Raw genomic sequence first — 13796 nt, forward strand, 5'->3', positions numbered from 1 at the left:
CACCTGAACTGTTCACAATTCACACAAATTACTCAGATGAAGGGACAGAAAGTATGGTTGCTAAATTTTGTTGAAGACACAAAGTTGGATAGGAAAGTTAGTTGTAAAAAGGACATAAAGAGGCTACAACAAGATATAAATAGTTTAAGCGAATGGCAAATGAAACATAAGATAGGAAATTGTAAAATTTTCTATGTTGGCTGGAAGAATAAAAAAGAAGCACATTATCTAATTGGTGATTGATTGCAGAGCTCTGAGATGCAGAGGGGTCCAGGTGTCCTTGTGAATGAATCTTATATGCAGGAAGCGTATTTGCAAGTACAGTGAGCAGATCCACTAGAATGTTATCACTATTGCAAAAGCAATAAATACAAAGGTGGGAATATTATGTTTCCATTATACAGACCACTGATGCAATTACATCTGGGAAACTGTGTTGACCATCTTATTAGAGGAAGGATGTAACTGCATTGGAAGTTGTCCAGAGAATATTTACCAAACTAATACCTGGAACGAACAGGTTATCTCATGAACAAAGGTTAAACAAGTTAATCTTGTATCTACTGGTTTAAAAGAGTAAGAGGTGACTTAATGAAACATATGAAGACCCTGAGAGATCTTGACAGAGAAGATGTGGAGACAATATCTCCTTTTCTAAGAGAATCCAGAACTTGCGTCACTGATTAAAATTCAGAGGTTGCCCATTTAAAAATACATGAGGCAAATTTATTTTTGGCAGTGGTCATGCATCTTTGGAACTGTCCCTGAAAAAGTGGTGGAAGCATATTCTTTGCATATTTTCAAGGCAGGGTAAAAGGTTATCAAGCAGAAGCAGAAGGTGAAAGTGAGGTTTCAATCAGATCAACCTTGATATTATTGGAAGTGGAATAGATTTGAGGGCTGAATGGGCTACTCCAACTCCTGTTTTATATGGTTACATATCATTCATCGCTTCTACACAGCGTATAGTGGTTGAATGAGCATGAGAGTGCCATAGCTTGTTATTGCAGGGTTCATATCATGGGATGGGGATGAGGAGGCATAAGGGTTGGGTGCAATTGACATGTGGGATATGAGAGGCCATAAGGACCATTTGTTAAGTCCATAGCCTGGCATAGAGCTATGAGGGAGGTATATATATTGGACATAAGGAGGATCTTTTGAACTTACATTGCAAAGGGTTTCCCCACATATGTATGGAATGAGCTGCCAGAGGAAGTGGTGGTGGCTGGTACAATTGCAGTATTTAAAAGGCATCTGGATGGATATATAAATTTGAAGGGTTTAGAGGGATATGGGCCAGGCGCTGGCAGATGGGACTAAGTTAAGTTGGGATATCTGGTCAGCATGGACATGCTGGACCGAAGGATCTGTTTCTGTACTGTACGTTTTCATGACTCTATCTGGACTATGGTTTCTGACACCTCTGAGATTCTGTGAACCATTCCGTTTTTTAAAAAAAGTAGTACAATCCCATGAAAATCATAGAGGACTAGTACATGCTTCTTCCTGCAGTTGAGCTATCCGGAACAGCATTGTCAGGTGTGGGCTTTAACCCACATCATCTTGCATCCTTAAAAAGGCAATTCCATAAATCGGAACTTCCAGGAATGGGATCAGGAATCCCAGATCTTTGATCTTGTCTGACATTTTTAAAGGGTTTCCAAGTCTTTCCAATTCTCTGAAAATCAAAGCCATTAATTAATATAGTCTTATTTGGAAGGAAATATTTTGCTGACCTGTAATACATAGGCCATTTATTCTTAGGCTGAAGAGGGAGAGTAAACCCCAAATTGTTCTTTGGTGACTAGTTAAACTGAGAGTCTGAGACTTTCACCTGTTCCCTTGTCATATATTTGTCAGGGCACCAAAAGCCAGTGTTCTTACATCAATATACAGCAATATCACTGCAGTGTTTACAAAGCAATACAGTATTTAGCCTTGATCATGTGCTGTTGCCTGAAATAAAGTGACTGTACAAAGTAACAACATTGGACTACTTGAAGTGAATCTCTGATCAACAGTACTTGCATTTCACTCAATTGACAGTTTTATGATCCATAGTGCTTTTAGTTGGCTTTTCCAAATTCAAAGAGTCAACTGTGCATTTACACTTAGTTACTACTTGCCTAATAATGTGGTCATATGGAATGCTGAACAGTTCTGCTTTGGGTTCAGATAGGACAAGCCCTGTTGCAAAGGCATTTCTAGAAGGTTACTTAATTTAGGCTGGGCATAAGATGCAACTCATCTGTTTGTTGTTAGCTTTGCCTTTAAAAACAAAGCAATGTTAGTGAAAATCCTCACTGGTATTCAATTACCCAATATGTGCTGCCTTAATTGACACGAGGAAGTTTCTTTTTTTCAGAAATTTGCCCTTCTCTATTTTCATAAATTGAAAACTAATTCGTACTACATTTGTCTTAATAAGTTCTAAGCTAAGTTGATCATGTAGAAAGAAGATTCATACATTTCCCTTGTGGAGAGAATTTATTGACTTGCTCAGTTTTAACCCTTTCATCTCATCACCAATGTCTGCTCCCTCTATATATGATAACTAATGTCCTCTGCCTGTTTACCTTAACCTTAACAAAGTTATTAAACACCTTTACAATATGATCAACCAGGCATTAACTATCTCAACTGAGCAATCTTTTCATGTGCTATCATTTCAATACGGTGGAATGACTGACATCAACCTTAAATTAGCTTTGTTTGTTTGTTTTCACTTGGAATATGACGTGTAAATGTTCAACAAAATTAGCAGTGCAAATTGTTAGCAGAAACTTTTTGAGAAAAGACTGTAATAGGTCAATTATTCTTTATAATTCTACCATTCTGTTAAGAAAGTTTCACAAAGCCTTATCTTCAGCAAACTGTTTCAATACTGGCATCATATGTTTCAAGATTTATGCTCGTTTGACCTTTCAACAGAAAAATACAACAATTGCACCACTAATTATAAACTACTGAATTCATGAGGTCAAGACATTTTTTTAAAAAGTCATTCACAGAATGAAGACACCTGACAAACATGTATTGCCCAGAGGGCAGTTAAAAGTCAACCACATTGCTGTGGGTCTGGAGTTACTTATAGGCCAGACCAGGTAAGGATGGCAGTTTTCTTCCCTGAAGGACATTAGTAAACCAGATGGGTTTTTCAGACAACTGGCAATGGATTCATAGTCATCATTAGATTATTTATTCCAGTTTTTTTTATTGATTTCAAATTCCAATGTTTGCTGTGGTGGGTTTTGAACCCAGGTCCTTAGAACATTATCTGGGTCTCTGGATTAACAGTTAAGTGGTTATACCACTAGATCATTAAACAAATTAACAAATTCCATTTATGTTTAGAATTCAGCAATGCCACTTGGATAAAAGTGCAAATTTCTTCAGTTTCAGACATCAAACTTCTTATATTACAGGTAGATCTTGCAAAGCATTGCTAATAATACTTGAAGAGTAGGGCTCAGATCAACATAATTATTCAAAACAAAATTAAAAGGGTGAAATGAAAGAAGGCAAAACTACATTTGAAAAATATTGTCATAAAATGTGTGGAGACAGTATCAATAATTCATCACTTACAGGAACTTTGAAAAGAAAAACAGCAGTAAAACTAAAGCACCTCACTGGCTGTTAGTAGTAAAACCTAACCTAAGCATTGGGATGTCAATTATGATGGCTCACTACAAACAAAAGGTAAATTTGGAATCCTGGTGTAAAAACTGAAATGCGGAATATGAAAATGTTATTTCAAATCTCTGAAAGTGGGTCGTTACATTCTTTGAGATAGGACTTATCAGGATTGTAATATAGACCCGCTAATAGCAGGAATTTGAGAAACAAATTTGTAAGAAGATTTCAATTACGTGTAAGAATAATAGGTTATAGTAGGGGATTTTAACTTTCCAAACAAAGACTGGGACTGCCATAGTGTTAAGGATTTAGAGAGGAATTTGTTGAGTGTGTACAAGAAAATTTTCTGATTCAGTATGTGGATGTACCTACTAGAGAAGGTGCAAAACTTGACCTACTCTTGGGAAATAAGGCAGGGCTGGTGACTGAGTAGTCGGGGGGGAGCACTTTGGGGCCAGCAACTATAATTCTATTAGTTTTAAAATAGTGCTGGAAAAGGATAGACCGGATCTAAAAGTTGAAGTTCTATATTGGAGGAAGGCTAATTTTGATGGCATTAGGCAAGAAATTTCAAAAGCTGATTGGAGGGCAGATGTTCACAGGTAAAGGGATGGCTGGAAAATGGGAAGTCTTCAGAAATGAGAGTCCAGAGAAAGTATATTCCTGAGGGTGAAAGGAAAGGCTGGTGGGTGTAGGGAATGCTGGATGACTCAAAAAATTGAGGGTTTGGTTAAGAAAAAGAAGGAAGCATATGTCAGGTATAGACAAGATCAAGTGAATCCTTGGAAGAGTATATAGGCAGTAAGTATACTGAAGACTTCCCATTTTCATCTGTCCCTTTACCTGTGAATATCTGCCCCCCCAATCAGCTTTTGAAATTTCTTGCCTAATGCCATCAAAATTAGCCTTCCTCCAATATAGAACTTCAACTTTTAGATCCGGTCTATCCTTGTCTGCCTGACCTGCTGCGCTTTTCCAGCAACACATTTTCAGCTCTGATCTCCAGCATCTGCAATCCTCACTTTCTCCTAGATGTATTTGGAAAAGCAAGGACTGATAAGTGATAGTCAGCATAGCTTTGTGTGTGGGAAATCATGTCTCACAAACTTGATTGAGTTTTTTGAAGAAGTATCAAAGAGGATTGATGAGGACAGAGCGGTAGATGTGATCTATTAACTTCAGTATGGTGTTCGACAAGGTTCCCCATGTAACTGGTTAGCAAGGTTAGATCACATGGAATATAGGGAGACTAGCCATTTGGATACAGAACTGGCTCGAAGGTAGAAGATGGAGGGTGGTGGTAGAGGGTTGCTTTTCAGACTGGAGGCCTGAGACCAGTAGAGTGCCACAAGGATCAGTACATTTTGTCATTTATCTAAATGATTTGGATGTGAACATAGGAGGTATAGTTAGTAAGTTTGCAGATGACACCAAAATTGGAGATGTAGTAGACAGTGAAGAAAGTTGCCTCAGATTACAACAGGATCGTGATCAGATGGGCCAATGTGCTAAGGAATGGCAATGGTGGTTAATTTAGATAAATGCGAGGTGCTGCATTTTGGGAAAGCAAATCAGAGCAAGACTTATACACTTAATGGTAAGGTCCTAGGGAGAGTTACTGTACAAAGAGACCTTGGAGTGCAGGTTCATAGCTCCTTGAAAGTGGAGTTGCTGGTAGATAGGATAGTGAAGAAGGCGTTTGGTATCCTTTCCTCTATCGGTCAGAGTACTGAGTATAAAAGTTGGGAGGTCATGTTGCAGGTGTACAGGACATTTGTTGGCCACTTTTGGAATATTGCGTGCAGTTCTGGTCTCCTTCCTATCAGAAGGTTATTGTGAAGCTTGAAAGGGTTTAGAAAAGATTCACAAAGATGTTGCCAGGGTTGGAGGATTTGAGCTATAGGGAGAGGCTTAATAGGCTGGGGCTGTTTTCCCTGGAGTGTTGGAGGCCGAGGGGTGATCTTGTAGAGGTTTATAAAATCAAGAGGGGCATGGTAAGGATAAAAAGTATTTTTCCTTGGGTGGGGGAGTCCAGAACTAGAGGACATAGGTTTAAGGTAAGAGGGGAAAGATATAAAAGGGACCTAAGGGTCAACTTTTTCAAGCAGAGGGTGGTGCATGTATGGGATGAGCTGCCAGAGGAAGTGGTAGAGGCTGCTACAATTATAGCACTGAAAAGGCATCTGGATGTGTATATGAATAGGAAGGGTTTGGAGGGATATAGGCCAAGTGCTGGCAAATGGGACTAGATTAGAGTCATAGAGATGTACAGCATGGAAACAGACCCTTTGGTCCAACCCGTCCATGCTGACCAGATATCCCAACCCAATCTAGTCCCACCTGCAAGCACCTGACCCATATCTGGTCTGCATGGATGAGTTGGACTGAAAGGTCTGCTTCTGTGCTGTATATCTCTATAACTCACTGATTAATGTGTATGTAAACTTTTATATACTAAAATATATTTACGTGTTTTGTTTTGAATGCATGCTAAAAGATATTTCAATCAAAACTTTTTTTTGCCTTTTTTAAGACTGAGAAGCAATTTGAATGTTAGATTTGAACAGTTTTCTGTTGTTTGGTCAGTAGAATGCATTTGTGCATGAGTTCTTGTGTGTCTGTGTGATACATATAAATTCATACATGGACGCCACTGTTACGGGTGTAGATGGACAGCAGATTTACCAAATATATTCCGGTAACATAGCAGTGGAGTAGAACGTCTGAGCCCAGATAGCGTCTGTTTTTCTTTTTTTTTCTCTCTTCTCTCATTTCCTTTTCTCTTTTATTTTATTTTACTTACCTCTTGGCGAAGAGCTCAATCATGGTGACAGCATCGATGGCTGTGGGTAGGCCCAGCAATGCAGACCTATGGAGGAGACATCAGAGCCAGTTTAGGTTCCTGGCATCGATGACTCACGACTGCTGCTGCGGCAGAGGCAGGTTTGGATTCCCAGCAGTGTCTGCATCCAGTATAGATTAATGGAGGCAGTGGCGGAGGCAGGTTTGGGCCCAGTATGAGACCTGGCCACATCAGCAGCTGCTGCATCGGTGAGGTGGGCCTGAAGCAGACCCGTGGCAACAATGGAGTTCTATTTGGGCCACTGGTGGCATTGGTGGCATCTGCATTGGCAAGGTCTATTGAAGACTCATAGTGGGAAGGGCAATGGGGTAGATGAGATGGTGCTGAAAAGTGGCTACTTTCATCCCAGTGGCTGTGACGCGGTGAAGGAGACTCACACCTGGCCACCAGGCCCATGGCCCATGGCCCATGGCAAAACACTTAACAAGAACTGTAAAGTTAAACACTTTTTCTTTATTTCTTCATTTTTCTGCCTTTGTATTCTATGTTTTGGTTTATTTTTCTGGTGTTTTAAGATGGTACTGGAAAATGACAACACTGTACAACAAATTTTACATTATTTGTTATTTTATGTTATATAAAATACAAGTGACAATAAATAAATAAAATAAATCAGCTTGCTCCAGTACATTAAGGATGATTCCTCGGAAGCTAGTCCTCCAGATGTACTCAGGATGCTCAGAGTTGTAAATCCGTGGGGAGAAAAAGGATTGGAAACTTGCATATAAGCCATTGACTTGGTTTGTTATGAATTTGGTGTTCATTAGGTCTTCAACCTATAATGCATGCCTTTAGTGCCCTCAGGATACTGTAAAACAAGTACTTGTAGCAATGATACAATTTGCCATAAAATCAAGCTCTCCTTATCAGCAAAGTCAGACAATTTTTTTAGGCAGACATGTGCAAGCTCTGCACCAGAGCAGGGATATGAGCTGCATGCCAGTATTTTTTTGCCTAATTTGAAATCCCAGCAATCTGAACTCTGTTTGCTTAAAGGATGCTTTAAAGAAAGTAGCCTTTTATTTTCTTTCACAAAAATAAGGTCTTAGTTATATTTTTATCCCCAAAGATTAGGCCATTTAGAACAACCAAAGTTTTATACTCATTCTCTTCACCTCCAGTAAGTGACTATATTTGTAAAACCATGACACCGTTCCTTACTTCCCTTAGCGTATGTATGTCTTCTTCATCATTTTCGTGCTGTCACTAACTCACCAAGACACATTCCCTAATCAATCCATTCTCCATTTAGACTTCTCAAATCTCCTTTACCCTGTTGTAATGATTTACAATGATTGGCCTCTCTAATTGTTACAATTCCTTTGCATGTTTTGGTTTGCATTAGCTTTACCTCCAATGTTTGCCAGATTTCATTAAAACAAACAAGGAAGGTAAGACTCAAATTGTTGAACCTCAATTTGCTGGCATATCTAACCCTCCCATGACTTCATGGAGATGCTGTATGATGGATAACTGATGTTTTTTCTTCTTAACCTGAAAGATCATACCAAACATCTGTTGCACTTTTACTGAAATATTTATCCTGGTACAGCACTAAATTTACACAAAATTTCATTTATGACATCTGGCTCTGATTAATTGTTTTGTAAAACAGCAAAATGAAACTCACAGATATAAGAAAGTGATTCAGCATCTTAGAGCTCATTTCTCAACCTTCATCATGGAACATCTCCCCTGACTGCCTACTGCAATGTTTGACTGATTCATAGATTTATTTTAGACATTTAGCTATCCATCACACAATTTTTTTTTAATTTAGCTAGGTTCGTGACCAGTGGAAGTACAATCAGTGAAACTTGAAGATCTGCAAAAGCTTGGATATCTGATTTCCTTGTTCACTATGATAATGATGCTTACATTAGATTCCTACAGTATGGAAATAGGCTCTTTGGCCCAACAAGTCCGCACCGACCCTCCGAAGTGTAACCCGCCCAGACCCATTCCCCTATCCTATATTTACCCCTGACCAATGCACCTAACAATATGGGCAATTTAGCATGTCCAATTCACCTGACCAGCACATCTTTGGACTGTGGGAGGAAACCGGAGCACCCGGACGAAACCCACGCAGACACAGGGAGAATGTGCAAACTCCACACAGACAGTCGCCCGAGGCTGGAATCAAACCCGGGTCTCTAGTGCTGTGAGGCAGCAGTGCTAACCACTGAGCCATCGTGCCACCCCTTTTTTTTGTCCCACTACCGATAGAATAGAATCCCTACAGTGTGGAAGCAGGCCCTTCAGCCCAACAAGTCCACACCAACCCTCTGAAGAGTAACCCCCCCCCCCTTCTACTCTACATTTACCCCAGACTAATGCAGCTAACTTACACATCCTTGAACACTATGGGCAATTTAGCATGGCCAATTCACCTAACCTGCACATCTTTGGATTGTGGGAGGAAACCGGAACTTCCAGAGGAAGCCCATGCTTACTTCTGACATTTGAATGTAGTTGTGAATCAATGGATTACAAAGCAGAATTTTAAGCAAGCAACTGTACAAAATGAATGAGTGATCATAAAACATAAATATACACATTAGATTAGATTACATTACATTACAGCATGGAAACAGTCCCTTCGGCCCAACAAGTCCACACCGACATGCCGAAGCACAACCCACCCATACCCTTACATTTACCCCTTACCTAACACTATGGGCCATTTAGCATGGCCAATTCACCTGACCTACACATCTTTGGACTGTGGGAGGAAACCCACGCAGACACGGGGAGAACATGCAAACTCCACACAGTCACCTGAGGCGGGAATTGAACCCGGGTCTCTGGCACTGTGAGGCAGCAGTGCTAACCACTGTGCCACCGTGCCACCCACATATATATCTATATATTTAATATTTACATATCTGTCCCATTTAGACTGAGTGGGCTCCATACAGAAGACTGAATGCACATTGAGTGTTTTTCTGGGTATCCTTTTATGCTACATTGATGATTGGAGTATTTAATGGGCAGAATTATAACTGGCAACAGGAGGGTGATGATCAGAAGTGTGGATCCACCCCAAACTATTGGTATGTCAGCCTTTATTGGGGTCTACACAGAGGCATGTAGGAACACTCTGAAGATATTGGAACTGAAATATAGAAGGAAGCAATCAATTCTGGCTTGAGTCCAGCATTCTAACTTTCACAGCTCGAGCTCAGATTTCCTAGGCTGACTTAAATTCATCAGCATCGATAAGGCAACAGCACAAGGATTCATTGCGATTTGAAACTGACAGGCTGGAAAGCCAGTAAGTTCTTAAAATGCACAGATGTTATTCTGAAATGCTTTTGGTTTTCAGGACTTGCTCTGAGTGTGTTTCCACTGCTCGACAGGAGTTTTCCAACATGTTGAAAATTACTTGTTAGCTTGTACAATATTTTGCTCACCATAAGCTGCAGCTCCCTGTTTTCAGCCTTTATTGCAGCATGGGAGTAGCTTATACAGAGCAACCTCGATTATCCGAAGGCTACGGGCGGAGAGTATTTCATTTGGTTAATCAAATTCCAGATAATCGAATGCCGGACAACAGTTTAGCCGAGCATCGGGACCTTGCGATCTTGCCAGATAATCTGATATGCAGATAATCGAATGCCAGATAATGAGTACAGCTCTACTCGCAACTTCTGAAGAGAAGCTACACTATCGGTGGCAAGAGCAAAACCATAAGTGCCAGCAGACTTGACCTGGCCACATTTGGCTGCACAGGACAGAAGGAATGGAAACCCAGCTCTACCTCAAAGGAAAACCTCAGTATAGTGCTACTAGGTGAAGGATCAACATTCTGAACAGAACTGAGCAACAGCACCTCATGAGACTCAGAATTTCATATCAGACCATGATGATGGTTGCTTCTCCTGGAACAAGACCTTCTTCCTTGTGGACCATGTGGGTTTTTTTTTAGATTAGATTTGATTCCCTATAGTGTGGAAGCAGGCCCTTCGGCCCAACAAGTCCACACCGACCATCCGAAGAGTAACCCACCCAGTTCCATTTCCCTGTGACTAATGCACCTAACACTATGGGCAATTTAGCACAGCCAATTCACCTGACCTGCACATCTTTGGACTGTGGGAGGAAACCGGAGTACTCGGAGGAAACCCACGCAGACACGGGGAGAAGGTGCAAACTCCACACAGACAGTTGCCCGAGGCTGGAATCGAACCTGGGACCCTGGTGCTGTGAGGCAGCAATGCTAACCACCGAGCCTTGACGTATTTTTAGTCCTATTTTTCATGGCAAAACCAATCAACAAATCTTACTTTTTACTATCATCATTTCCATTGTTGATCAAATAAACAGGAAGAAAGAACAACATATTTACATGAGAGGGCAGCTACTCACAGGTGACAATATTCCTGAATCTTGGCTCTGTTTGGAAGTTTCTTTGCTTCGACAGGCAACTGACAGTGAAATGCTTGTTTCATTCACATTTGACCACGGTGAAGATTCCTTTTTTGGAAAGCTACCAGAGCTTGTATTCACCCCTGAAGAACTTGAAATACAACAGCAATTTGTTAAACTGTTATAGTTGATAATTATTTTCTACGCATTTGATTTGACTTACATATCTGACAAAATTCAGAATTATTCAATTCACATTTCAAGAAACTGAATTCCAAGATAATCAGACTATAATAGGTGTGATTTTAACATTGTGTAAATGAATGATGAAACCTTAAGCTGTCTCATCCATTCACGTCAATGTTAAGAGAACTCACTGTACTAACATCTTGCCCTAAATATCCAAAGAGTTTGATATTGTGAACATTGTATTTTGTAAACTCATACAACAAAAGTTCACAATTTAGTTCAATTTAACTGTACTAAATATGATTTTGCAGATTTCATATATCCATTGTTCAGGAGTTTAAGCTTTGCACTTTAAGACCCAATTGCAGTGACATTGTTTTGTAATTCAAACACTAATGATCTCTGTTAAAAATGCTCATTATTTCTGAATCATCTTGGAATGCAAAAGAAATACTGTAAGCTTTGCTCAAATATCCCACAGCATCTTCAACCTCTCTTTCCCAGCCACTCCATCCCCATCTTCAGTGTATGTGAGGAGCTCATGGATTTCATTGTCATTCAGCTGGTTCTGCTGTATCCCACACATTTCTCTTGTTCGCTGAGCCAAACCTTCCCTGAGGATTCTCCCTACCATAGAATCCCTACAGTATGGAAACAGGCCCTTTGGCCCAACAAGTCCACAATGACTCTCCAAAGAGTAACCCACCCAGACCCATTCCCCTACATTTCCCCTGACTAATGCACTCAACCTACACATCCCTGAACACTATGGGAAATTTAGCATAGCCAGTTCACCTAACCTGCACATCTTTGGATTGTGGGAGGAAACCAGAGCACCCGGAAGAAACCCATGCAGACACGGGGAGAACGTACAGACTCCACACAGACAGTCGTCCGAGGCTGGAATCGATCCCAGGTCGCTGGTGCTAACCATTTCACTGTCAGTTGCCTCTTTTTTTAAAAATATAGAATCCCTACAATGCAGAAACAGGCTCTTTGGCCCAACAAGTCCACACTGGTCCTCCAAACAGTATCTGACCCAGACCCATTCCCCTACCCTATTACTCTACATTTACCCCTAATGAATTCACCTAACCTACACATTCCTCAACACTATGGGCAATTTGGAGGAAACCAGAGCACCTGAAGCAAACCCATGCCAACACGGGAGAATGTGCAAACTCCACGTAGACCAAGGTTGGAATCGAACCTGGGTCCTTGGCGCTATGAGGCAGCAGTGCTAACCACTGAGCCACCATGCCACCCCATCTTCTTCTAGTTTCTCTTCCCTCATCTCTTCTCAGCTTATTTTTCCATAAGACTCATTCTTTGCTCCCTCACTTCAATTCCCAGTAAACTCCCATCCCAGTATGCATGGTAGCAGACACTGTAAACATTCCCTTTTCTACTGGCACTATTTTTTAACCATTTCTGCCAACCTCCTTTTCTTCCTCACCAAACTTCTTTAGCATATTTTCTCTGAATGCCATGACAAAAAGAAATTTCCACAGCCTGAAATTAGCCTTAAGTAAAGCTACAAATGACACCGTATTTTAATGAGGTCATGATACACTACTCTTTTTATCTTTCTTGTCCTTCTTGATGTCTCTATACCCTGCTCTATTGCTTTTTTAAAAACTTGTTTTTGCCTTTCCATTGCACCTTGAAGAATAAAATAGATGCAGTAATGGCAAATTTGTAGGTACAAGATCTAAAATGATATTCCTGACATCACCATGGCAGTAGTTTGTGCACTGTAGGTTGGAAAAACATTTAGCAAAGTAGAAGTGTTAGTAAAGGGTAACATATCATCACTGGTGAGCATCAATGCGTTCAAGGAGCATTACTACAAACATACAGTCAACCTTCTTTAAAACAAATCTGCTTGACAAATATTTGTCCTCTAAAACTGGAAAAGTGTATTTAGGAAGAAAGTCATGGATATTATTTTTTAAAGATAAGGTTACAATTAATCCTCAATTCTGCTCTAGTGGCAACCTTAGTAACCAGATACATGAGCAGATGTAATTGAGCCATGAAGTAGTCATGCTTCTTTAATGAGAAACAAGTTCACATTTGTGAAACATAATGCCATTATAAACATAACTTACAAGCTGAATACAAGTTGACACTTCTACAAACTTACAACTTACAATTATTTCAACTAACTAATTAAGTGAAGTGTTAGTTTTACTTTTTTCAGTTTTATAGAAGGATATTTTTGTCTAACCCGATGTGGTCTGGCTGCAGGTTGTCTGTTAAACAAGCTATTTTAAAGTTCTTACCTTTCTGACATGTCGTGTCTGCCTTACTGTCTGCTTGTTAGCTGCATGTGCTTCAATACCTTGAGCAAAATCTTTAAATTGAGCTGAATCCATGAGAAAGATGAAGGGCTTGAGAACTGGCCAAACTGGTCCGTTACCTGGTAACATCCCAAAGCTAAAATGACAGACACGTGAGATAAGTATCAGGATGCGAGTTAGGTTGCATATCAGATGAAGGTGGTATTAAAAAAAAACTGCTAATGAAGAAAACCAGTACTTATAACAATAGATTGCTAAGGAGAGCATCAGTTTAAACATATGCACACTTTCAATCTTGTGAAAAAACTCACGTGAATGATATTCATAATTCATGTGTTCCTGTAATTCAATGAATGGACATCAATGGCAAGTCTGAAGGATTTCTGGTCCCCAGAATGATAATCCACATTCAAAGTAAGGTGGTATAG

At 40.1% G+C, this 13796-nt stretch overlaps 1 protein-coding gene across 1 annotated transcript in view; it reads right to left on the reverse strand.

Annotated features, from left to right (window-relative positions):
• Nucleotides 1-13469, reverse strand: part of LOC148148317 (uncharacterized) — a 37149-nt gene extending 23680 nt beyond the window's left edge. Inside the window, exons 1-2 of the mRNA XM_087993251.1 lie at nucleotides 13351-13469; nucleotides 10877-11027 (exon numbers count right to left, since the gene is read on the reverse strand). Coding sequence (XP_087849377.1) covers nucleotides 10877-11027; nucleotides 13351-13361 — 162 coding nt within the window. The 5' untranslated portion in view covers nucleotides 13362-13469. The remainder of the gene's footprint in view (nucleotides 1-10876; nucleotides 11028-13350) is intronic.
• Nucleotides 13470-13796: the final 327 nt, after the last annotated feature.

Source organism: Chiloscyllium plagiosum, unplaced genomic scaffold (assembly GCF_037043375.1).
Source record: "Chiloscyllium plagiosum isolate Xiang-an unplaced genomic scaffold, Cpla_swu_hap1 HiC_scaffold_13, whole genome shotgun sequence".
Taxonomy (NCBI): Eukaryota; Metazoa; Chordata; class Chondrichthyes; order Orectolobiformes; family Hemiscylliidae; genus Chiloscyllium; species Chiloscyllium plagiosum.